The following is a 26,162-nucleotide window of genomic DNA, read 5'->3' as shown; positions in this document are numbered from 1 at the left end:
TTTATTATTCAACAAAATTGAATTTCGTTGTTGTTTTTATTTAATTAAAAAACTTACCGATTATACAGTTTACTACCCTTTAGTTTGGCTACATGGTTAAGGGAAAAACATTTTCTGGCAGCCAAAAGTCAAAAACTAAATGCCTTTTGTTTGAGACCAATGCGCCATGTGTCCTTTACGGTTAGGAGTTTGTTGCTCTGTGTGCGCGTAAGTGTGTGTGTGTGTGCCTCTGTGTATGTGTGTAAGGATCTGTTGGTGTGTGTATGCGTGACTGCTGCTCTTGCCCCATGGGTTTTTGTCTCATTGCACGCTCTACGATTTAACCTTTTTTCTCCCCTTGGCCATATTGTTGCTGGCCATTTTCTTGTTCCCGCTGCGATGGCTGTTGTTATTGTTACTAGTATTGTTGCTGTCGTGCGAGCATAAATAATTCAGAGAACACACACACAGACAGACGCACACGCACACACAGAGGAAGTTTTGGACACCGATACAGTTGGCCTTTCATTGTTGCCTTTGGCTTTTTTCATGCCTACTTTTATGGCGCTTTTGTTAAACAAAAGTCAAGGGAATTGTTGACAGGGAGAGGGGAAGTGGTCTAAATGATTTGTTGGCTGCTTCGATTTTGGCTTTTTATTTAATAAAGATATCTGTAGATTTGCCCCTAAAGGAGCTGGCCAAAACAAATGCTTAAAAAACATTAATTCCTTTTCAATTTGTTTTAAAAGGTGTTAAAAATGATTTTAATTTACCATATTTCAATCAGTTTTTTTAATTAAAGAGTTCTCTTAAATTTGGTTAAAGGCCTCCAATCATGTTTTTCAATTCTTGGAAACTCTTTAAGCTGCTTGTGGAATTTTTCCTGGATAGGCAAAAAATATAAAATGAAATTCATTTTCGCATATTTGAAATGCTTGGTGAAATTCATCCAAAGTTGCTCAGCCAACTTGGCTGCCACATAAATTTCTGCCAGTTTTTCGCCTTATGATTTATACACTCTAGCCTGGGACCACCTTTCCCCTTTCCACTTTCTCTTCCCACGCTCTTGTTCTACATAGCAATTATTTGGAAGCCAGTTTTTGGCACTCACACACACATTCAAACCACCACCCACACATACTCGCCTAAGCGATTTCTCAATTTGCATATGTTTCGCACACACACACACGCCCGCATTCTGAAGGACTCTCCTGCTCGCTCACTCTCTCGTGGGACCCTTGAGTTGGCCAGGCTGTGGCAGTCAATTTGTTAAATAAATTGAATTATGTTACAGTTTCCCCAATATTTTGTTCTTTTGGGTCTCCTGTTTCGGCACTCGAGTTGACCTTTTTTGGGGGGTTCTAATAGAATTACATATGCGACAAGTTTGATGACCAAATTCGAAACGATATCTCCGGGGCTTCATCATTCTGTTGCGAATTTATAACTAATTAAAAAGTTACCCTTGGCGCACTTCCTTTCCGACAACCTACAACCGGAAACAAATAAACAAAAGAGTAAAACCAACAGAAAACGGAAATTCTTATCGTTCAAATAATTCATTTTGCAAGAAAAAATAATCTTTTGGGGGGAGGCGGTTAAAAAAATAAAACGGAAACTGTGGGCCGACCTAAAATAAATATCCAGAGATATTACAATTTTGGGCAAACCATTTTTGTGTGAATCCCGCCCCACTCTCGCGGCTTTTTCTTTGTAAGCCAACACATGCAGAGCATAATTAATAATGATAATAATGAGAGCGTAGTAGCAGGAAAGCGAAGCAGAAAGCGGAAATCCAATTAACATTTTTTCGGTTACTTCCGTTTCCTGTCCAAATTTAATTCTGGGAGTTTTCACAAAACACAACAGAGTAACAAAATTAATTAAATTGTATTTTTTTTTGTTATGCTCCTAGGGCACAACGTGTGGTATACTTAATGTGCCTGCGTGCAAGCTCATTTTACTTGGATTTTAGTGCACAGGGATGGGTCGTAAAATCTTCCTATCCACATTCTTTTCCCCCGAAGCGATAAAGCCAATTGACAAACTTGGTCCACGTCGACGTCTTCTATTTTTTATCACCACTCCAGGGCTATTAACGCTTCATGGAGCGTTTCCAGTACAGTTTGACTAATTAGATTTGTGAGCAAGTAGATGGTATATTTACTTATGTGTGGGGGTAGTCAAGTGTCGCTCCCGAATTGCGTCCATAAAACGTAAGCGTAATAAACCTTCATTCTACTCGTCTTTTCTCCCTGCACTTTGGCTGACTTTTGGGGGAAAGTGAAAGCATCGCTAATGGAAATTAATATATGGCCAAGAAAGAATGGCCAGGAGTCCGTGTTAGTGGCATAGTTAGAAGTTGGCTAGGCAAGACCGTAAATGTTGGACAGTTCAGTTAAGTAGGCATATTCGTAAGTTACTTAATTAGGTTGCAGGTGAAGTTGCCGCAACAAGTTATGTAGGGGTGGAATTTTCTTGTCCTTGGGAAGCCAACCGTTCCTAAAGTTTTTCTACTAATTAAAGGTTTTATGAGTTTCTTTGATTGACAGTTCCAAGAAAACCTGTTCCATCAATTAGGCAGCAAAACAATACAGCTGGAGTGGAAGTCTTTGAAGTGATATTAATTGTTTCATTTAATCTTGTGCATTTCCCAGAAATAACAACGGTGAAACCATAATATTATGCAGTCCAAAAACGTACTGAAAAATATTTTCAGTTTAAATTAATTCATTTTTAAAGCACTCTGTTATGATTGTGAATTGCAAACTAGGCAAAGATACGGATTGTTTCGGAACTGCTTGTTTTATTTATTCTTTTGAGAGAGGTCTTCATCCACCTATAATACCCGACCAAAGCTAGCCACACAATTCGCCCTGATATGTTTACCTTTCATCGAATGCACCATGAGATCCAACAGCAACCCAAAAAAATAACCGCCGCCAAAAAAATACAGACCGGATCAGAAAAGAGGGAGCACAGAACAGGCCAGAGCTGTTAAAACCGCTGTTGAAAAGCGACTTTCAATTAATATACAGTCGAGGAGGAGAGAAAAATTCGCAGACATTTTCCCGCTCCCACATTCCGGCGCTTTCGGCGGCTCAATTCGGTGAACCTTAACGGGCAATAACGAGCAAAAGCCACAGGCCAAACACGCACTTGGATATGTGTTTACACTGTTAGAAAACCTTTCATAAATTCGGAATTTAAAATATTTTGAATTAATTATCCATGAGCTTGTTGCCTATCCCAAACTTCTTCTTTTGAGCAAACTCTTGCGTTTTTCCTACAATATAAATTTGTATAAATCCCAAAATTTTTCCAAGTGCTTTATATAGCCCATACCATAGTTCTCCCTACCCACTGGCCATCACACTTTTTTGTTTAATCCCCAGCAGACATTTTTAAAAATACATTCAATGAGCAGCGGAAAGAAAAAATAACTTTGTCTCGCCCTCACACGCACTCTTGACCCGAGGGACTCGTAAATTGTGCAATTTCTTCATTGTTGCTAATTTATATGACACGCCCGAGTGCCGGCGAGCATTAAAAAGAGAGGCCAATAGAGTGGGCAAGCGAGAAAGGACGAAAGATCAGCAGGACGAGCGCTAATCCAAAGCAAATAATGCGTTCCATAGCGCCAGGCGTCGAGGTAAAATTGTTTCATGGCCAAAAGCCAGTCGGAACAGGAGAAACGGAAACAGGAGAGTACAAGTGAGAGTGGGTGAATAAAAAAAAAAACAGAAAAGCCAACCAAACAAAAGGAAATAAACCGAAGCACGTAACTTTTGGTTAACCAAATGGAATATGACGGCCCGGGTCGTTCTGACCCACTCAGCAGCCAGAGAGGAGCGGAGTGGAGTGGGGATCCTCCACTGGAGATATACCCTTATCCCCAGACACACATACCCTCACCCTCGACCTACCAACCAACCAAACCCCCCCTCAACCCCGACTTGACTGTTGTGTTAGTTCAAATTACCTGAAAGTCCTTTTGGGCTTTTGAGTTGCTACACCCAGCTGCATGGAGCGAAGTAGACCACTGCAATTTGCTGATTTTTGCCAGTACCAGGAATATGAGATTCAAACATATACATATACACGGTCTTAAGTGGAATTAGAGATAGGTGGTGCTGGATTTCGCTTTGTTTGAGGTACATTTAATGCTACACTCTGAATTTGAAATTTAGTTGCAGTGACTTAATTGATAGTAAAGAGAATGCTTAAAGTGGGGCATTATTAACATTTGATACTTGTTTTTTAACTCCTTATAACACTTTAATAACCCATCTAAAGTGTAAGCTGCTGATTTTTGTTTTATAAAAGCATTTAAAGTTACATTTAAATATTTTAGAGTATTTTGTATAACATTAAATACAGTTTTTTTTTAAATGGTTTAAAAGTTCCTAACGTTTCCGTAATTCCCCTAAGATTTCCAGCAGCTTGCGCCTGTCGCTTAACCGCAATTATCCTGACCACTGAAACGCAGCCACGTATGACAAACTAATTACTAAGTAGGAGAAATCTAATAACTTTATGGCATTCGCTGGCTGCTCACTTTTTCCAAGCTTTCCAGTTGGTCGGACAATCCGCTTAGGTTCAGTGAAATTTAGTGTGAATTAAGAAATTTTTTATTCTGCTTGTGTGTCCGATAAGAGAGGCTGCTAAAAAAAAAAAAAAACATAAAACTCATTTGGCCATTACATTCGGTGTGTGGATTTTCTATCCTAATCCTGGACCAACTTTGTTGCATTATATCCTGCCAAGTTTTGAAACAAAACGATGTGGAAAAAGCCAAGTTTTTTGCTGCCCAAGCTAGATAGATAAAGAATATGTAGGGAAAAAGCAGACACATTGTGTGCGAAATATATTTTGCATGGCTCTCATTTCTGTGCTCAGCCAAAAGTTGAAAGAATATTTAGTGCCTGGCTATAAACTGAACAATTTGCTGTCAAATTATGCCTTTGAAAGGCACAAGTTGGAGGAGGTACGAAGTGTCGTAAAAAGCGCATGAAACTGTGGCAAACACTTGAGGCAACACTGAAGCCCCCCAGAAAGTATGCAACATTTTCGGGCATTTTTATGGCTGACAAAGGAAGCAGCTGAGAATGAGGAGGGTAAAAAAAGGGAAAGGAGAGAACAGCCGGAAATGAGACGAAAACTGGACACGATGTTGCAAGCTATTTATTGGACAACAGAGGGGCGGGGCAGGGAAGGGGCGTGGCAGGGGCAGGAGCAGCTGCATCAGCAGAGAAGAGGAGATGCACTTAACATGTGTGAAAAATGCGTTCAAGGCAAAAGCAGCAGCAGAGAAGCAAGCTTGGCCAGGTATTAGAGTGTGTCCTTCTTCTTTACTCTTTACACTTGAAGAAATTTTATTTGAAATATTTTTGAAAATTAAAAAAATTTAACAAAATTAACGCTCTGCTATAAACAGCTAACAAGCCTCGTAATCGATATGCATCACTTTTCGGCTAGTTTAGAAAAATTCAAATTTTCACAAATTTTCTCATTTTTCATAAGGGGTAACATCAACTATTTTTTTCGAAAATCGCTAAAAAATTCAGTTTTCAGGTTTAAATGCCAATCGATTGGGAATTTTATTACGAGCTCAGCAAGGCATGGCATTCCATATTTGGACTGTTAATTTTATTGTTTCGGCCAAAATACTCCATATGCGCATATGTGCAATTTTGGATTTTTGTACAAAATCAACATTTTTCGTTGCGATTTTTACCTGTAACTTGGCTAAGACTGGTCTCACACCTAAAAGACGTACTGCTATGAACAGCTAACAAGCCAAGTAATCGATATGCATCACTTTCCGGCTGGTTTAGAAAAATTCAAATTTTCACAAATTTTCTCATTTTTCATAAGGGGTAACATCAGCTATTTTTTGCGAAAATCGCTCAAAAATTAAGTTTTCCAGGTTTAAATGCCAATCGATTGGGAATTTTATTACGAGTTCAGCAAGGTATGGCATTCCATGTTTAGACTGATACTTTTATTCTTTTGGCCAAATTACTACATTTTTTGGACTAAAAAGTGTAAATTCGGATTTTTCTTTTTAAAATTTTTTTTAAGTTTTAAAGTCACTTGGACATTTTCTTAGAACTCTTTTGGCAGTGTAAATTCGGCATTAGACTTCTAGTTTTCTTCCAGTGTACCTTTTCTTCTTGCTGCCTTGTTTTACCGCAACAAGGCGTTTATGTGTGTGTGTTTGGGGTATTTCAATTCTGTTGTGTTTCCTCGAGCTTCGTTCGCCTGGCAAATTGCCATAAAAAATGTTTTCAAGCGCCACAAAATATGCAACACACACTTTCCACATGCACATTGCACTTGATGTGTGTGTGTGTGTGTGTGTGCCAGTCTATAGATGTGAGTCTGAGTGTGTGTGTGCGTGTGCCCCATAAACTATGTTAAAATGTTGCGCATTGCATTTTCTTCGCGGATGGAACTTTTCGGTTTTGAATTAAACAACGCACGTATTTCACACCTGCCAAGCGGCAGCATCATTCGCTCAGGTGATGCGAGATGTTGGCGATGTGGAAGGTTGGCTCAAAAGCTTTTGCCTTGGGGGCGAGAACAAAACGCGTTTATCCATATGAGTGACGGACAATTGTGAATGCCTGAGTGATAAATGAGCGATAATTTGGCTTTGGGGGTGCAAAATGCGGGCAATGAATTTTAAGTGCATATCAGATAATCAAATTAATGCTGAAATGCCAACACTTAAACCCAACAATTCAATTGGCCATTTAATGCTTTAAGCCAGCTACATGTTTAACTTTTTCACCAATTATTTACCAAACACTTCAAATTGGAAGTTTTCAAGTGTCGCGTCTTCAGGCTATTAACTGTCATCCTGCAAATTGAAATCCTTGTTAACATACTCACATTCACGAACATGTTGAATTCACCTAACAACTGCAACTGCATTTGTGGCGTTTTATTCCCAGTTTTTGTTGCCTCTGATGGAATCGAGTCGGGAGGTAAGGAATGCCATGAAATTGAGGCAAGGGACCCGAATGCCTGTACTCGGTTTTTCCCCCCCTCTACTTTTTCCCACTTTTCACCCAGCACACGCACAACTTTCACTGATTGTTTAGACTGCCAACGCGTCGCCTCTAACTATGCAACAAATTGTTGATGCAGATGGTAAAATGGGGCAGAATCCCACCCACTTTTCCTCACTTTTTTGGCACTTGACTTGGCTTGACAGTTCAGCCCTCTGCACTTGCACCCTTTTCACCTTCCCATTTTCTACTGCAGCTTTACTTGTGTTTTAGTTTTCCAAATAGGGGATGTGGGGGTGTTTTTCCCTGAGAAATGGGGCCCTAGAAGTTTGTATAGAGAGCAACCGCCAAAACCGAAAGCCGTTAACTCGAAGCTTCTGTGTGTTGTTGGTTTTGACAATGTTTTAAGTGCTTGTGTGGCAGCTTCCCTCGATTTTTGCTTCATTAAATTCCCCTTTTTTCACACAGATTTACCATATTCACTGGGGGTCTATCTCTTTTCCACCCATTTGAAGCTTTCTCCTCCTTAAGTTTTCCACTTGCTGCGCCGCGTCTGTGCTTATTTACGCAAACATAAATTTCCGGCTTTCTACCATAAAACTTTGCACATATTTCATATTCGGTTATTTTGTTCGCATTCTCAGCTATTCAAGGGGTTGACTCTCTTTTATTTTTATTTCCGTAATTTTAAACTTTGTTATTTTTAGGAAGTAGCCAGGCAGATTTTCGTCTAGACGATAGGATAGATAAGAAGTGCAAATAGCTAGAAAGATGATTATTAAACGCACTTGGAAAAAATGGTGGTGGCTAATATAATACCTTCATTAAAATATTATTGGCTTAAAGTATTTGTTCGCTGATTTGGCAAATGAGTTTTAAGTTTAATTATTAAAATCTGTATTATGATTATATATTCGGTTAGAAAATATAAGAAATCATTTTTTAATTGGAGTATAAAATTTACGCACCTTTTATGCACCAATGTGTACATAAAGTCCTGATTCTCTCTTATCTCTGTCTGGCAGAATTTACGAATTTTGTGGCTACATAAATCTAAGCCTTTCTTTTGTTTCTTCGGTATACTACAATGTTAACCCTTGTTTTGAAAGACCTTCAACGAAACACAGACGGTGTATCCTTTGTTTGTTGAAAATTTAATTAGTGTATAAAAAATAATGGATCTGGATAAGCCGTGTATTGTATTTTACCTATAAATTTTGATGACTCACTCCATAAATATTCTCATATTCCCTTCATAGCACAGAATAGATAAAATTATGGTTCCCCAATGGTTTCATAAGGGAAAAGTAAACATTTTCACTAGCTCGCATTTCTCCATTAGAAGGCCACCCCCCTGAAGAGCAAATTGATATTCGTACCTTCACCACCCTCACAGGAAAAAAAAAGAAGAAAACAAATTTGTATTTTCCTCTTTGGCTTTGCATTATTGGAATAACTTCGACCAATGCAGAAACTACCCCAAAATATGAAATTTGAAACAAAGAAGCAAGGCACCTCAACAAATTTTGATTAATGCATTTCAATAATAATCATGACCCCACCCTTCACGCTTTCACTTTCATCTTCCCAGCTGCCAATTCGCAATTTGTTTCGCATTTGCACTTTGATGGTTTCATTTTATACTTTTCCACGGGGGTGTGGCAATGATGATTTGCAATACGCTACAGAAAATCCAAGGCGAACAATAAGGGAGAGTGCAATTGCTGAAAATTGGTTGCAGAGTTACTTGCGATTTCGGGCAGAAAAGTTTTTCAATCATGACACGACATTGAATCAGGCTGATTCTAGGACTCTAGGATTCTAGGACTGAAAAGAATGAATACCGAACTCTTTAACGCTTTGCAGCACATTTTTCTTTTGATCCTGCTGCTCCCATCATTAATTGTTCCATTGTTGCCAAAGTTTTTGGCTTTTCCTTCACTAACAATTACATTCTTTGCCATGCATAAGTTTAAAGTAATTTAACTTCTGACGATCTTTTCCCTTTCACCGAAACAAGTAGGAAAAAATTAAAAAAAAAAAAGAATGCAAAGTTGCCCCAACTCTTTTCATTGTTCTTTTCGCTTTTAAGCGTTTTAAAATTGCTGGCAAACTGTTAAAAATTTCCAAAGTTCGGTGAAGTGTGAATTGATTTTTCAAGAAATAGTTGCTGGAAAAAAAGTGAAAAAATATGATATTAATTAAAGGAACTTTTTCCCATAAAGATAGAGTTAATATTTTTCAAGCTCTTAAAAGGGAATTTATAAAAGTATGATAAAAACTTTCGACTTAGGAAAGTCTTACAAAAATAATTGTAAACCTTTTCCACTAACAGCCAAATTGTGGACTACTTGGCGAGCTTTTAAGAGCGAAACTTATCATCGCTACCCCTTGAAACCCCATTAGCTATTGTGGAAATTCGCAGAACACACAGAATTCCCATGGGCTGCTGCTGAAGTTGGGAAAACATCAGAGCAAAAAGCCCACTCAGACTAAAGTGCCGAGTGGGGGAGTCGAGTGGATACCTCAGATCTGAACATGCGTTATGCCATATAAATAGGGGGACCTATGACCTGCATTGACACGTGCTGGCAAGTCGGCCAACCCACTCCGCATTGTGTATTTATGATTATTGTTATTGCGCCGGTATATATGTGTATGCAGGCAATACATATATTCGCCACCCCGAATCCCTGCAACCTACTCACCCTCTTATTTTCAGCACCTGATGTTGTTTTTCCTGCTGTCGAAGTCAATTTGTGTCACGGCCCCATTGAAGGCGGCTACGAAAATAGTTTAAGTCGGCAAAAACCAAGGAAATCCAGGAAAACAGTGAGGGAAAATTACCACAATTAAGCGTAGGTCATATAATATGCTAAATATTTTCAAATGGAGTTGAGATTTAAGTGATGTATCAAATGTATGATTTAAAGTATAATATTGTAAAGAGAAAATATCTTTACCTGACTTATGAAAGTTAGGAACTCTTCTCCCAGTGCAAAAGGAAGCAGGAAATTCACTTGGAGCTGTACAAGTACTAAAACCGGAATGCATTTTGAGTTCATCAGTGCTTTTATAACTCTGAACGAGGTTCAAGGAATTTCAATAGGAGACAGAGATACCATTTTTCCTGTGGAAATTATTTGGTAAATTTCTCTACTGGCATCTCAGTTATTTATTTTGCACTCTTGCTGTCTTTTTTTTTCTTCTTTTACTTTCATTTGCACACTTGAATGCCGGGTACACCTCTCTAGATATTTTTTTGTCAGGAATTTCTGACTTCGAGGTGCAATAATAGCTCACATCTGCTCTGATTCCTTCTGAAATTTGCCACCAAGACCCCTTGAGACTGAGACGCATGTGGGTGAGCTTTGAGGTATTTCAGCATGGCTCGAATGTTTTTCCCATATTTTCCCATCGCTTCTAGCCGTTAGGGGTATAGATTGCATTCCTTTTGAGCGCCTTTAATGAGAGCAAACTGCAGGGGAAAGCGATGCGAAACCAATTACCAGGCACCGAATCCAAGACAAAAACCCCGACAGGATGAGGAACGACAAAGGGGGCTAAACCTAATTTCAATCAATTTGGCCTAACAAGCGACAGATTGCCAACCTAACGAATCAATTTGATTTCCCAAAGAGACAAAAGAACTCGTCGACTCGACGACGAACGGCAAACGGCAACAAATTTCGCATTTCATTACAAAACTAAAAGGCAGAGCCGGAGAGAGATGCGGGCATTAAAGGGTTAAGGGGTGCCGAATTGATTTCGGCTAAAGTTCGGGGATTGCAGATGAAGATCCCAAATCGAAGGAACTAAAGGAAGCTGCAGCAGTGGGCAAGTGGCATCATTACTCAAGCAAATGGGACCATCATCAGTCGATGGCCGGCGAAGTTTGAGCCAGACAACAAGTGCAATCAATTTTCGACAAAGGGCAATACGAATGCAACTACATCCATTTCCATTCCCATTCACAATCCCAATCCGCTCCTATTTTCCCCACCCATTTCAAACCCTTAATCCATCCGCTCATCTGCATACAACTGCCTTGCCTCGTGCCGCAAATGCTGATGCCGGCAATTGAAATGCAAAAATATTTGGAAATTCCTCGATTGCATTTGAGGCGCCTTCGTTGGCACCATTCGAACAACAGGAGTCAGCTATCTTGAATGCAGCTGTGAATGCAATCCGAGTGCGGTTAATGAGCCTCTGCTGAGTCTCAAAAATGAACCACTTGAACGGGGGCAACTTCGATACATAATACTCCATCAGAGAGCTCTAAGTTGGTTCATTAACTGATGCGGGTGCTGCATTTTTGGTTTGTGGTTTTTGGTTTGTTGATTACCATTGTCTTCGGCCTTGGTGAAAGATCAGCAAACTGAAATGAAAGACTTCATAAGGTTTAAACATACATAAAAAGTTTTTTTAAGTTGTACTAGTATGTATTGTATAAATGTATTTTCAATGGTGCTCAAAAAAAAATGTTCCCTTAAAGAAGTATATTAAGTGATCCACTCAAAAAAAATATATTTTAAAAGGCATTCATTAATATACATTTATCTTGGACATCTCAAGTAATAAACTCAAACTCAAGCAATCCATCAAATTTGTGTAAAACGTTCCTTTTAAAATAAATTAAGTGATCCATTTGAAAACTTACAAAAAATGATTGATGTGCTCTGAATATTCTTTATACAAAGCAATTATAAAACCCTCTCCATTTAAATGAATTTGTAAGAACAATTTGGTAATAGTATACCCATATAATATTCCCAAAGTTAATCCTCTTTTGTGGCCCAATTAAAAAACACACATTACAATTATTACTCTTTTTTTGGGCCATTTTCGGTCGGAAATGCCACCGAAAAAAGGACGACAGACCTCTGGGCCTCTTTTTGCTCTCCTTCGAAAGCCAATAAATTTCATTTGCTGTGCCCCGGCTGTTTGCAAAGGACATGCAGGTTTACCCAAGACTGAGAATGACCAAGGAGACCCCGCTATTTTTTTTATTAAACAGCCATCTCACGTCGCTCCTCTTTCCGCCAACTGGGTCCGAAATGCAAATGGAGGCTTTTTATTTGGCCTTGCTTTCCCGCCATATAAGGAATCCGCTTTAAAAACGAAACTCTTTTTCGGAATCAGTGCAGGGCAGCCCTCAAAAGTGATTCGTCAAATTCCACGCTGCCATATATTACGAGTGAATATTTTTGGTAAAAAAGAAAAGAGGGTAAAAAAGAAACGGCGAGGGATTCGGATGTCGTTTGTTTACCCGACTGCCAGCTGAGCCGGCTCTTGTGTTTTGTTCAACAACTTTTCAAGAGAAGTGCCCACTCGGTGGCCATTCATCCATCTGGAGTGATGCGTCTTTCATGGCATGGGTTCCATCAGTTTGGGAATCTGATTTAAGGGCACTGACGAGGGGGATTTAATCCACCTTTGCGATCATTTAACAGCTGCAATGAATGGTAATGTCTGTTATTGTCAATTCATTTCGAATATTAATTTGTACCCATGGCAACCGGTGAATAGTAAAGTGATTCGATCCGATTGGCGACTACTGAATGGCATCAATTAAAATAAAACACAAATGTTGCCGCTGCTACTGTGCTGCTGTGCTGTCGGTGTCATTAATATTCCACAGCCACGCTTTGCCGCATAATTTAATACCAAAAAACGATTTTTATATTTTCAATTAATTTCGAACAATAAATTGAGGTAAACGCGGGGTGTACATTGTACATATACCTATGAAAATTCATACAATTAAATTTTCGCATTCATTTAAGAAAGGTTTTGCATGCAACTGAATCGTTAATCAAGAGAGTGGTTAATCAATAAACGAATGCAGTTAAATTACATTTCGTATGCACTGACTGGCAAAGTTTACCTGCATGGTAAAAATAAATAAATCAAGTTACATAGGTATTAAAATTTCACTTTTTCCGTTCCAATTAGATATGATATTCGTTTACAACACCCCTTTTTAAAAAAAAGTGCAATAAATTGCTGTCGACAACTGGGGTAATTTTTTCCTATGTGCTTTCTGAAACCCAAAACTGTCTCATCATTAAATCTCCTGCCATCTCCATTAAGACATTTGTAGTTTGAGGCTACGGTCGAAGGTTCTGCAAAGTGTAAGTGTCTTGGCAATTTCATGTTCTATCAACCCCTGTAAGATACAGATTTGCGAAAAGATATTGCTCCCCCAATTGCCATAAAAATGGTCGAGAAATTGTGAGGGAAAAGACCCAGTCAGGAATTTGCAACAGCTGATCTCCTGCTTTATTAAATTTTTCCTATGTTCTACCCTCACATAAAGATTCGGTTTTGTATCTAACATTTAGCTACCCACAGGGGACAGTTTCGGCAATCCAAGGGTTGTCTAGAGAGCCCACCTGATTGAAAGTGCAAAAATAAGAGGGAAAAAATGCCAAGGGAAACCATCTTGTAGTTACAATCTCTCCCATGGAAACAATTATGTATTTTCCGGGACCAAGAGATTTCCGAACGAGGGTAGAATTTCCTTGGCCAGACCTCGGGTTTCTTATATTACCTCGTAGAAAGCTGACATATGCAGGATGTGGGAGTGTTTTCGACTTTTAGTTTATTTACCCATGAGTATATCCCCAAGCTACTACCCATTTCGGTCTTAATGCACGGAGATCATAATAAGGTTTGACCTATAGATACAATGGTTTTTCCAATTGCCAAGTAAGAGAAAATGCAAATAAAAAACCATAAATATGCAATGTAAAGTGCGTGGGCGCCAAGTGAGCACAACTTTTGGTCTGGCCCGCAATTGTTTGTCGCAAATTGTCGCCATTTTCTATAAATATTTTAACAAAAGGCTGGCAAGGAAAACTTACAGCCAGCACCCGGAAAAACATGTTCGTTTTTATGGCATCGTTGTGCTGATGAGGGAAACAAAAGCCAGGTATCCAATATACATATGCAAATAGCAACGTTGGGTACCAAATGATTGGGCAAACAGCTCGACATGGTTGTGGGATTTCCATCTGAGTGTGGTTTTGGAAAAATAAAATAAAATAGTTGAAAACCATTGGAATTGGTTGGCCAACAAGTTATAATTATCCGTTTCAAATAAACAAGAAATATACTTATTTTATCTATTTTTTAAATTATTCTCCATATTATTGTGTGATTATCTGATATCATAAATGTTGACAGGAATTTTTCCCTTCAGTACAGCAAAGTTTATTTATAAATAACCATTGTTATTTTAATTTTAGCTTTTGCATTTACTTATTTAATATACAAGTGAATAAAAAATGTCGAAGGCTTAAAAGAAGGATCAAGTGAAAAAAAATGAATTTACACATATGTATGCATTGTGCTGGGTTAAGCCCACAACAAAATTGGTAAATCCCCATATTTTATTCTCGGAACGATGTTTAACCTTTTCGGATGGGGATCCCCGCAGACTTTTGGCTCCTTCCCTGCTTTTGACATCTTTCACAGCTCCTGTGTGACAGTTTACAGCCGTCGTAGTTTCCACCTGAACCCATGGGCTCCTGGGTCTCTGGTCCCTGCACCTGCACCTGTCATCACTCTTAGCACTGTGTAATATTTTCCACCACACAACCGACGAAATCTCACATCGCCAAGCATCCATCCGACTTTCTTCGCCCGCCCACTTAATTGAAAATCCAAACTGCATTTCCTCCTTATCGCGGAAGGGTGGAGAAAGTGGGGGTGGGGAAAGGTGGTTGGATGTTTGCGTTGTGTTGGTGGTGAGTGCTTGTGTGTGTGCTAAATTAATTAGCAGCTAATGAAACACGGGGCACATATTTATACAGGGCTGCTTCCTGTCTGGCTGTCACCAGGTGCTGCTGGTCCTGTTCCTGTTCCTGTTGCTCGTCCTGATCCCGGTTGTGGCATTCCATCGCTGCCCCAGGCCTCCAATTGCGATAGTGAAAAATTAACCATTTTCATTGGCAATTGAGCACATTGAAGGTTTTTCTATATACACAGAGGAAAACCAAACATGGAAATTAAAAAAAAAAAGTTATAATTTATACATTTCATTACTTTAATGGTGTTAGCTTGGTATTGAGAAATGGGATACCCCGATTTTCCCTCATTAAAAATTCTCTCAAATCAAAAGGGAGAGTGTAGCTATAATTTGTAGCCTATCTTTTAATTAATTTAAAAGTAAAATATATGTCGAATTTCTTTTTGTTTGCATTTCTCCCCAGTGTAAGTATTAATTTACAACCACATTCACATTGCTGCCAATGGCAAAGCCAATTCCCTGGTCCCTACTAAGCTCGTTTTTTTCCCCATCGCCTGAAACAGCCATTTATCAGGGGGCCCCCGAGGTGGCCTGCACCCCGAGTTGATTAATTAAATTGTTGACAATTTTAAAAGCTGCCATGGAGAGGGCATTATTCACAGCTTAACATATCCTTCTTTGCCTCTAACCAGCTTTCGCTTTAGCCTCCTCGTCCCAATTTGTTAGCTGGAAACGTTTGCCATGGTTTTATTGCTTTTTTGTGGCAGCTTCTGCTGTTTGTTGTCGATAAATGCACTAGAAAATTGGCTGCCTGCGGTTAAGATCGTTGAACTTGGCTAAAGGAGATGCTGATTTACCGTGATACACGTAATAAACTTATGAAAAATGTCGGTTAATAAAAATCTCATTAACATATTAACAGATAAAAAGCAGTATGCCCCAATAACTTTTTATAAAATTTAACAAATTAACTTCATGACAAATATAGTATCTCAAGAAATGCGAAGCACTTTCAACTATTAGATTTGGCAGTTTTAAGGTCTTTATCCTACATAAAGTTTACTGCAGTACACATGTCGTCAGCTTCCTAATTTTATGTTTCTTCTGGGGCCCTTAAAATGGCTACTAAAAGTTTATATCCCAGTTAGAACCTTCACCGCCTTTCAGCACTTAAGCTTGATGAAAGCGGGGGTCGTTTGAGTTCCGCAAGTCAATTTTAATTGAAACCGCAACAAAACAATTAAAACTAAGCCAATAGCCAGTCCACTCCTTGCTCTACTGAAATATATCCTTTTTACATATTTTTTTTGCCAACATATATACATATTTATGCCCAGGAGACTGCTTGCTTGTGTGCGTGTGCGAGGTATTAACTTAACTTTTCCACCCAACTCAATTAAAATGTTAGACAAAATTGCATATGCACAAGAGCAGGCAGAAAGTAAACAAATCTAAGTGTATATGTGTGTGTGTTGCATAAATTAATAAACTTGATAGTGGGCGCAAGAGGCGGGAGTACGAGAAGGGGGCGTGGCACCACTCGACGGGCATAAAAACTAAACGAGCTTTGAGCGCTGGGCGACACGTACGCAGAGAGTAGCAGCAATTAAAATTTTAGTAGTTGCCCAGCCGTGCCCAAGGGGGGGTTAAGGGTGGTAGGTAGATAGGGGTTAAGGGTAGGGTAGGGGGTCCTTGTCTGCTCCTGTCAGCACATATGCCTCTCCTATCACCCTGTGCCATTCAACTGCTCGAATTTTACGACAAACACTGGCAAACATTTTGGGCAAACAGAACAACAGTCGTGTTCCCATTTTCGTTTTAATTGGAGTGTGGAGGTTTCAAACAAAAATGTAGTAAAATTATATTTTTAAATTTATTTGAAATAACTTTAGTTCAATACTTGAAATAATTCGTATAAATCAAAAAAGTTTATTCCTATAAAGGTATTTTGTTAAAACATAATAGCACCAATTTATATTATTTTTTTAATCAATAAAATATTTTGGTAAACCAATCAAAACACATATTTTGTGAAGCGATACATTTTTGAATCTTCACATCTTTCAGATACACAATTTTTAACAAGAGTTATAAAGCTTAAACAAACTGGTATAATGAAATATCCTTTTCAACATAAAAACTAGAACACTTTTAAAAGTAAAGACGGTGAGAAAGAGGAAACCGGAAGTAGAAAGCCTCTTCCGCTGTTGCCAAATCGACGGCGACATCCTGCTGTGGGCATAAATAAATTGTGTTGCATACTTTTATGCGTTTACCTGAGGTTCCAAACTTTTTGATGGTGTTGGCACAGCCCTTAATGATGCATGTTTGTGCAGGATGGGGTTTTGGTTGCGGGTTGTAGGGTCTCTCCAGCAATTCACTTACAATTAAGCAGTAGTCATGTGCTAGTTTTTAACCACACAAATCTTGCCTTACTATACTGAACTATTCATTAAACCTTAGGTTTGAAATGTATCATATTTACTTCTCAAATAAGTTGAATTCTAGTGGCAAGCCAGAACAATGTCACCCAACTTTATGGTTGAGTGGCTGCCCTAACTAATTCTATCAACGCTTCAGCACAACTAATAGTAATTGTAATTGCAAAATAGTTTGACTCACAGTCGGCTTTTGTGCAGCCCTTAAATTGTAATTTGCCAAAGAATTTAGCACAATGAAATTCAATTAACAACAAAGCTCACACACATGCACACATAGCTTCCAAAACTGCGGCAAAATTCCTGCCACTATTTTATCTCGCCTGCACACAGATGGAGAGCAAGTGAGAGGGGAGATGACGGGGGAAAGAGACGGAGCAGCAACAGCAGCAGCTTATGCCATGCGTCACTAAATCAGAACAATTTTGCACAAATTTCAAAAATAATAAATGCCCATTTTAATTACACTCACGCTCCCTTTTGAGGGCAATGTTTATTTGTGTGCACGGGATTTCTACACTTGGGAAAATATTTTTTAAAAACTATGAAACATTTTAGTTTTTTTAATGAAGAACAAAAAAGTGAAAAAAAAATATTATTATTAAAAATCTTCTTTAAGAGTGGTAGTACAATTATCTATGTGGTTACTTAATAAATACATTTTAAGTAAATCGAAATGAAATTGTTTCAAGTGCAATTTAAATAATACCATATGAAAATAGATATGGTATTTTAGTCACCTCTTGATTGTTTATTGTTTATACACATAAAAGGCTCTACAATAAAAATAATATGAATTCACCAAGCCCCGACTAACGATCGATTTCGCCAAAGACGATATCCAGAGATCCTATAATGGCCACAATATCGGCCAGAAAGTGAGCAGGTGCCAATTTGGCCATGAGGGCGAGGTGGGCATAGGATGCTGGACGAATCTTGCAGCGATATGGACGGGTTGAACCATCGGAGATGAGATATACGCCGAATTCTCCCTTCGGAGACTCCACGGCAGTGTAGGTGGCCCCCGGTGGCACATAGAAGCCCTGCGAGAAGTGCTTGAAGTGATGGATCAGATCCTCCATTCCCTCCTTCATTTTGCGCCGTCGTGGGGGACAGATCTTGAGATCATCCACCTTGATCTCACCCGGTGGCATGCAGTCGATGCACTGTTTGATGATATTCACCGATTCGCGCATTTCTCGCATTCGCACTAGGTAACGATCATAGCAATCCCCATTCGATCCTACAGCCACATCGAAATCGATCTCATCATAGGCATCATAGGGCTGCTGCTTACGTAGATCCCATTTGATACCAGTGGCTCGTAGAACGGGTCCAGTGCATCCATAGTTTAAGGCATCGTGTGCTGATATTACACCAATGCCAATATTACGCATACGCCAGATGCGATTATCCGTAACAACATCCTCTACCTCATCCAATCGATCGCTAAATTGATTGATAAACTGATAGAGATCATGGAGAAATCCCAGTGGTATATCAGCGGCCACGCCCCCCGGGCGAATGTAGGCGGCATGCAGACGAGCTCCGGAAGCCCTTTCCGAAAATTCATACAACTTCTCGCGCTCCTCGAACAACCAAAATAATGGTGTTATAGCACCGCAATCGAGAACCGATGAAGCTATAGCCATGGTGTGATTGGTAAGCCTCATGATCTCCGAGAACATGGTCCTTATATACTTGGCCCGCCGAGGAACCTCCACATTTAGTAGCTTCTCCACTGCCAAGGCATATGCCAACTCATTGGCCATACAGGAAACATAATCCAAACGATCGAAGTAAGGCAAAGCCTGTGTATAAGTCTTGTACTCTATTAGCTTTTCAGTGCCACGATGCAATAAGCCAATGTGGGGATCGGCATTTAGTACAGTTTCATTATCCAGCTCGAGGATCATGCGTAATACTCCATGGGCCGCTGGATGGGCGGGTCCAAAGTTGATGAACTTGGTGCGAAAAGTGCGATCAACGGGTGGAATCTTTTTTCCCGTAGTATTTGGTCGCCTCTTCCACTCATCACCTTCGGGAAACATCACCACATATTGCTGTTTATTCATATACTCGGGATCTGGATACCAAAAATGTGAATCATATGGCTCGTAAGGCGGACCGGGAGGATGGACCTCATCCCAACTGGGGTCACATTCCCGCTTGGCTTTTGGCTCTTCGTGACATGCTTTAAAATGTCCTCATTAATAAATCTAAAACATGTAAATCCCAATATCTTCGTTACTTACCTTCCTTGTTCGACGAAAACATACGGCGATTAAAGAGTTTTTCGAAATTCGGTTTCTTGAAATTGGACTTCAAGCCCTCCACACTCAGATACTTCTCACTAAAACGGTTTTTATACGCCTGAAAACGACGAATTTCGTTGGGAGTGAAGAGCTTGTCCGCCAGCTTACGAAGTCCTGCCATTCCGCCAGACATGATTGTTTAGATGTATAAAGAAATACTTGGTCTTTATCTAACTTGTTTGAAAAATTAAAAATGGAATCTAATGTACTATCCTCAATTCTCTGAGATGCTAAGTTCAGAGACTGCTATCTACAATAATGTTCAAAATATTTGTATTTGATTCAAACATCATAATAATCCACATTATCACCTTCCTTTTCAGATCTTCGATGATCACTACCACTTCGCACATCACAAGGTCTCGAAGCGGTCGCTCTCACCCGCCACTCATCACCAAACTCGCCTAGACGACGATGATCGTGTCCACTGGGCGAAGCAGCAGCGGGCCAAGTCGCGATCCAAGCGGGACTTCATCCGGATGCGACCTTCGAGGACCTCCTCAAGAGCCATGTCGATGGTGGACGCCATGTCCTTTGACGACTCCAAGTGGCCGCAGATGTGGTATCTGGTAAGTGACCAAAAATCTCCATTAAAAATGCTTAAAATATCTTAAATGCTTTCCATACTATCCAAATCAAATAACTTTGAATATATTTGAACCAAATAGCTTGTTAAGGATAGATTTGTTTATATTTATAGAAGTTGTGAACCCTATTCTTTATAAAATGGTTTTTCTAAAATTGCAAAATGTAAGTCATTAATTTAAAATTTATTTCTTAGAACCGTGGTGGTGGCCTGGACATGAATGTGATACCCGCCTGGAAGCAGGGCATTACCGGCAGGGGCGTGGTGGTTACCATCCTGGACGATGGCCTGGAATCGGATCATCCTGACATAACGGATAACTACGTAAGATAAAAAGAGAAGACCCTTCATGATTTATAACCTAATACACTACATCCCAAAAACAGGACCCCAAGGCCTCGTACGATGTGAACAGCCACGATGACGATCCGATGCCGCACTACGACATGACGGACTCGAATCGCCATGGAACGCGCTGTGCCGGCGAGGTGGCAGCCACGGCGAACAATAGCTTCTGTGCCGTGGGCATTGCCTATGGAGCCAGTGTGGGCGGAGTGAGGATGCTGGACGGCGATGTCACCGATGCGGTGGAGGCTAGATCACTATCACTGAATCCGCAGCACATCGACATCTACAGCGCGTCGTGGGGACCCGATGACGATGGCAAGACAGTGGACGGACCCGGGGAGTTGGCTTCGCGAGCCTTCATCGAGGGCACCACCAAGGGTCGCGGCGGCAAGGGCAGCATCTTCATCTGGGCCTCCGGCAATGGTGGGCGGGAGCAGGATAACTGCAACTGCGACGGCTACACGAACTCCATCTGGACGCTGTCCATCTCCAGTGCCACGGAGGAGGGCCATGTGCCCTGGTACTCGGAGAAGTGCAGCTCCACGCTGGCCACCACCTACAGCAGCGGCGGGCAGGGCGAGAAGCAGGTGGTCACCACGGACCTGCACCACTCGTGCACTGTCTCCCACACGGGCACCTCGGCGTCGGCCCCGCTCGCCGCTGGCATAGCCGCCCTGGTGCTGCAGTCCAACCAGAATCTCACCTGGCGCGACCTGCAGCACATTGTGGTGCGCACCGCCAAGCCGGCTAATCTGAAGGACCCCAGTTGGTCGCGCAACGGGGTGGGGCGGCGGGTGAGCCACTCCTTTGGCTACGGATTGATGGACGCCGCCGAGATGGTGCGTGTGGCCCGGGCTTGGAAGTCGGTGCCGGAACAGCAGCGATGCGAGATCAACGCCCCCCATGTCGACAAGTAGGAAAAGGATCTTGTAATGCCTTAAGGTCCTCTGTATTTATATATCTATTTTTCTTGCCAGGGTCATTCCACCACGCACTCACATCACCCTGCAACTCACGGTCAACCACTGCCGTTCGGTCAATTATTTGGAGCACGTCCAGGCCAAGATCACGCTGACCTCTCAGAGACGCGGAGATATCCAGCTGTACTTGAGGTCACCGGCCAACACCAGTGTCACGCTCCTAACACCTAGGTAAGACCAGCTTCTGGTTAGACCCAACTTTCACTAATCACCTTACTTACCAGGGTCCATGACAATTCCCGTTCCGGTTTCAACCAATGGCCCTTCATGTCGGTGCACACCTGGGGAGAATCACCACAGGGCAACTGGCAGTTGGAGATCCACAACGAGGGTCGCTATATGGGTAAGTTGAAAAGAAATCACCCCTATCCAGAAACATTGTGCTGTCAGTTCGATGCTTTAAACCTGTACCGTTTTACATGCTGCGCTTTTGTGGATCTCACCACCGACTCATCCACCTAACACCCCATTTAAAAACCCACCCATTAACCCATCCACCGGACCTCTAGGCCATGCTCTGCTCAGGGAATGGTCGCTGATCTTTTATGGGACCACTCAGAGCATAGATCCCAACGATCCCATCTCGGTGCCCAGGCCTAGTGGTTCGGAGGCAACCACACCGAATAGCAGCAGCACCACCAGTAATCTGCATCAAGCCTATTCACCCCAGTACCCACGCATTCCGCCCAATAACTTTGGTAGCTCACCATCTGGCGGGTCCAAGTTGCCGCTGGGCAAAGTGCCTCCGCCAAACAAGACGACATATGTGACCAACAATCCGCTGCTGAATCCTGCATCACCCAAACAGGGTTACCAACAGATCTCCGCCACATATGGTGTGATCTTGGGTAAAGCAAATGGAAAGGCTAACAATAATAGTAAGGAGAAGAGTAATAACAAGGGAAACAAGGCTAATAATGGTAACAAAGGAAAATCTGGCGGATCGGGTGGTGGTAATCGCAAGGAACAAACCACCCAAAGCTCTATTATTCAGACAACCACTAGTAAAAATAAGTACTACCGCATTTCTCAACAACAGCAGCAAAAGAACAATAAACAGGATAGAAATGGAGTTCAAACTCAGAGGCCTAAAGCAAATTCCGGGGAGAAATCCTACGATGAGAAGAGCCGTAAAGTGGTCGGCGAGATCACGACAACCAATGGTTCCAACGGATCCATCAAGGCGGCCAAGCAGGTGAAGGAGAGTACCACCTCCTCCTCGTCTTCGAATTCCCGTATACCTAAACTATTCGAGCGTTATGAAAAGATACAGGCTATATTCCCGGAACTGGAACCCTATGAGAATAGTTCACCCAAGGGAAAGGCAAAACAGGCCAAGCAGGGAAAGCAATTCGAGGTGGAGCTATTCAGACCCACCACTGGGGGAAATAGTCGCCAGGGAAACACGAAGAAATCACCATCGGTGCCGCCGCCTTCGCAAACGATGGCAACCCTTTCCATTTTGCCCATCCTGCCCGCCGGCGGAAGTAGTTTCCTTCCTGACCAGAAGATCCTGAAGAAGCAGCAATTACTGATGGCTGCAGCAGGAGTGATGGCTCCCGCCCAGGTGGAGGTTGAAATGGAGGAGGTTCAGGCCACTCCTGATTACGAGGAACCAAGGGACCATCGAAAGGAGGTCAACGGACCAAATGGTAGCCAATCAATTTTCGGATCTTCATCTTTTGATTTTTAAAAGTCGTTTAAAGCACGTTTAGAAATTTCATCATTTGAATTAGTATTTATAATATCATATTGTTCTTAGCTAAACTTCTTTCGGTTCAGTTATGTAATACTGCATACCCGTAACTTTTGTATAAATGTTTTGTAATTTCATTTTTTGATAAAGGTTTTATTCATTTTCGTTGGTCAACCAATATAAAATTTTACTATCTTTTACTTTTACGGAAATTAATATTTATCTAAGGAATTATAGATTATTTATCAATTGTGTCATAGGTCAAAATACTCCTCATTTCTGAAACCTTTTTCGCTTTGTATTTTATGATTTTTCGCCTTGTAGCCGTCAATGAAAGTTTGACAACCATTGAGTTGCACTTTCTGTTTGCTTTCATCAATCAAAGTGCAACTTTAAAATGCTTTTTCGGTTGGTTGGCTCATGCACTGCCGTTGCTCCGGTTGTCAGCAGAGCAATTTTTCATTTTTATCCATTTTCCCCAATGTTGATGAAAGTTGCGATTAGGTTTCGGCACTTGATCTGCGCCATATATGTTATATATAGTACATATATCGCTCATATGGCAGATTTATTGGCCCTTCACTTGACTTGTTGTTTGCCCCGCCTGCAATCTGCAATATATCATACATTTTATAACATTTTGCGTTTGCTGCGTTTGTTGTTGATTTTGTGTATAGATGTTTCGATTTTATTTGGATTATTTTTGAGCCCTTGGCCAGTCAGCAATAACTAAATGCATTTGATTTCTCTACTCTGCGTTGCAGCACAAATCACACAATGGGACATGATATTCTACGGCACCGAAACCCCCGCTCAACCCGAGGACGTGGCCAATCCCAGCCAGTCGAACCAGTTCAATCTGTACGGCAATGATATGGCCCACAACGACATCGAGTACGATTCCACCGGCCAGTGGAGAAATATGCAGCAGGTGAGTACTGAGTCCTAAGTCCTAAGTCCACCTTCCATTGTCCACCTGTGAATTGAGGTGTGTAACAAACCTCTTGCCTGCATGAATAGCCATTAGTCACTCAGCTTGGAAGTCTTAATTCATGTCTACAGTAAAGGTGTACAGTGAAGGTCCGAAAATTTCAATTTGAACGGTCTATGAGTTATATAGTATCTATAATCAATAATCTTCTTAGAGAGAGAATAAAAAATCTTACATTTTCAACAATGCACACTGGGCCAGCCGATCCGATTTTTGGCCAAAAATAAGTTGTTTTTTTTTAAGAAAATGACAAGACCGAGTATGGAGTCCTTTTTATTATACATTAAACTAATTTATGCCAAAGTTTCAAAGAATTCGGGCAAGTAGTTTTTTTTTACCTTATTTTTAAAGTTAAAAATTCATCAAATATTGATGGAAATGAAAAAAAATCTAGAAGTCAAAGATGCTGATGTAGCTGTTCGACTTCTTCACAGAACTTTTAGAAGTCATTATTTTCAACAAGTAAAAAATTATAAATAGCTCTTCTGACTTACTTGTTTCCTAAAAGAAACTTTTTCGTTGATTTTTACTGCTTTTTTTAGCAAATGAGTACTTTGCTTTTCGAGTGCTTTTGAGTGCCATCCCCGAATGAAGTCATTACATCAAAAATAAATTCTTTAATTAATTTACTAAAATCGCTCATCGCCGACTCGATGCGGTTTTGCCTTAGTTTTCAGTAATTTTAGTTTTAGTTGATGGCTTAATTTGAAGTCGAACCATTTTGAGGACTTATGTATGCCCAAAGGTATGCTGCATTTCTTGTACTTTCTTCGGAGAAGAACTAAAATATATTATAAAAATATAAATGTAGCTTACATAAATACGTAGTCGAAGGCCTCGTAGCTAGCACTACCCCCTATGTTAGTATTAGTTTTTTAAACTTTACTATGATCTCAAATAATAAATAAATAATAATAAATAATAATAAATAAATAAATAAATAGCATACTTTTGTGATGACTTCAGAAAATGTCAAATTAACATTAAACGAATTAAAAAACAATATTTTTCAAACAATTTTTTTCTAATAATTTGATTATAAGAATCTAAACAGATAGCAAGAAGAAAAAAATAGAAAATTTTGTTAGGTCGATTATTAAATAAACGTTCAAGTGGGAGCCTCCGAAAGTAGCAATTTTTAACGGTTCATAAATCTCAAACGACATCATATTTTATAGTGGTGTTAATTTTTTTTAATTTGTTTTCTCTCATACTTAATCGTGTATGAAAATGGATTGAGTGCGTCTTCTAGTTATTTTTTTAAAAATAAAAAACCGAAAAGTATGTAAAATTTTCCGATTTTGGTTTGGATTATCTATACCATATAAAATTCCAATAAATTTTACTTTTAGTTCGTTGAAAAGTTCAATCTTTTAAAAGATAAATGCAAAAAACTGCATCCTTCTAACTATCCCAGGAAAGAAATTACAGATTTTTGGCCAAAAAATGAACTTTCTGGCCCACAGTGCAATGTGATGAAAAAAAGTGTAAAATAACACATGATTAAAAGCCTTATGTCTCTTTCTTGATTTTTTATTAGTTGACTAGATCAATTTTTAAAACTCTGTGTGTTTAGTACAAGTATAAGGTCTTAAATTCTAATATGGTATATATTTATTCTTTTAAAAATAGTCATAAATTAAATTATACCTCTTTATTTTGTCTCTATTTTTTTAATCTTAAACATGTACTTCGTATTTTTTTTCTACGAGTTTTTGAGTTCTTTTACTTTGAGTACCAACTTATTAAAGATAGCCCCTGGCTATATTTTTTTCCACCATAATACTCTTGGAAAGTGTCCTTGCGAGCCTTCACTGTACTTATCCGCCCCGTTGTCCTTCGTGTTCTGTTTATTTCTCGGTCTTGCAGTGCCTTGTAGATGCTTTGTCGGGCAGCGAGGAGATAAGTAGTGATCAGAACCCGCATCAGAATCGCGGCTCAACGCTGCGTGCTTGCATGTGGCTAGCTTGATTAAACCGTCAGTCAGTCGCAGTGCCTTGCAAACTGTGCTGCCTTGCAAGACCGTAGTCCTTTGGCAGGTAGCTCGTTCCGGTTTGTTT

General features: G+C 40.2%; 2 protein-coding genes across 7 annotated transcripts in view; one reads left to right on the top strand and one right to left on the bottom strand.

Annotated features, from left to right (window-relative positions):
- The window catches only part of Fur1 (Furin 1), a 141,058-nt gene that overhangs the window by 108,256 nt on the left and 6,640 nt on the right, over nt 1-26,162 (top strand). For 5 of the 6 annotated variants that reach the window (XM_065866427.2, XM_036818708.3, XM_070996894.1 and 2 more), the window contains 7 exons: nt 19,825-20,070; nt 20,283-20,411; nt 20,474-21,348; nt 21,413-21,586; nt 21,640-21,758; nt 21,925-23,067; nt 23,876-24,042. In XM_065866427.2, the coding sequence (XP_065722499.2) occupies nt 19,825-20,070; nt 20,283-20,411; nt 20,474-21,348; nt 21,413-21,586; nt 21,640-21,758; nt 21,925-23,067; nt 23,876-24,042 (2,853 nt within the window). The remainder of the gene's footprint in view (nt 1-19,824; nt 20,071-20,282; nt 20,412-20,473; nt 21,349-21,412; nt 21,587-21,639; nt 21,759-21,924; nt 23,068-23,875; nt 24,043-26,162) is intronic. The other variant, XM_070996895.1, reaches the window with a different exon arrangement.
- Nucleotides 17,926-19,754, bottom strand: ND-49L (NADH dehydrogenase (ubiquinone) 49 kDa subunit-like). The gene is made up of 2 exons (XM_036818712.3): nt 19,442-19,754; nt 17,926-19,380 (listed from the first exon to the last, which is right to left on the bottom strand). Exons 1-2 carry the CDS (start codon nt 19,632-19,634, stop codon nt 17,999-18,001), a joined length of 1,575 nt encoding a protein of 524 aa, XP_036674607.3. The 5' UTR covers nt 19,635-19,754; the 3' UTR covers nt 17,926-17,998.

The sequence above is a fragment of the Drosophila suzukii genome, chromosome 3 (genome assembly GCF_043229965.1).
Source record: "Drosophila suzukii chromosome 3, CBGP_Dsuzu_IsoJpt1.0, whole genome shotgun sequence".
Lineage (NCBI taxonomy): Eukaryota > Metazoa > Arthropoda > Insecta > Diptera > Drosophilidae > Drosophila > Drosophila suzukii.
Note: the sequence above shows the minus strand (reverse complement) of the source record. Positions and strands in the feature narration are given on the sequence as shown.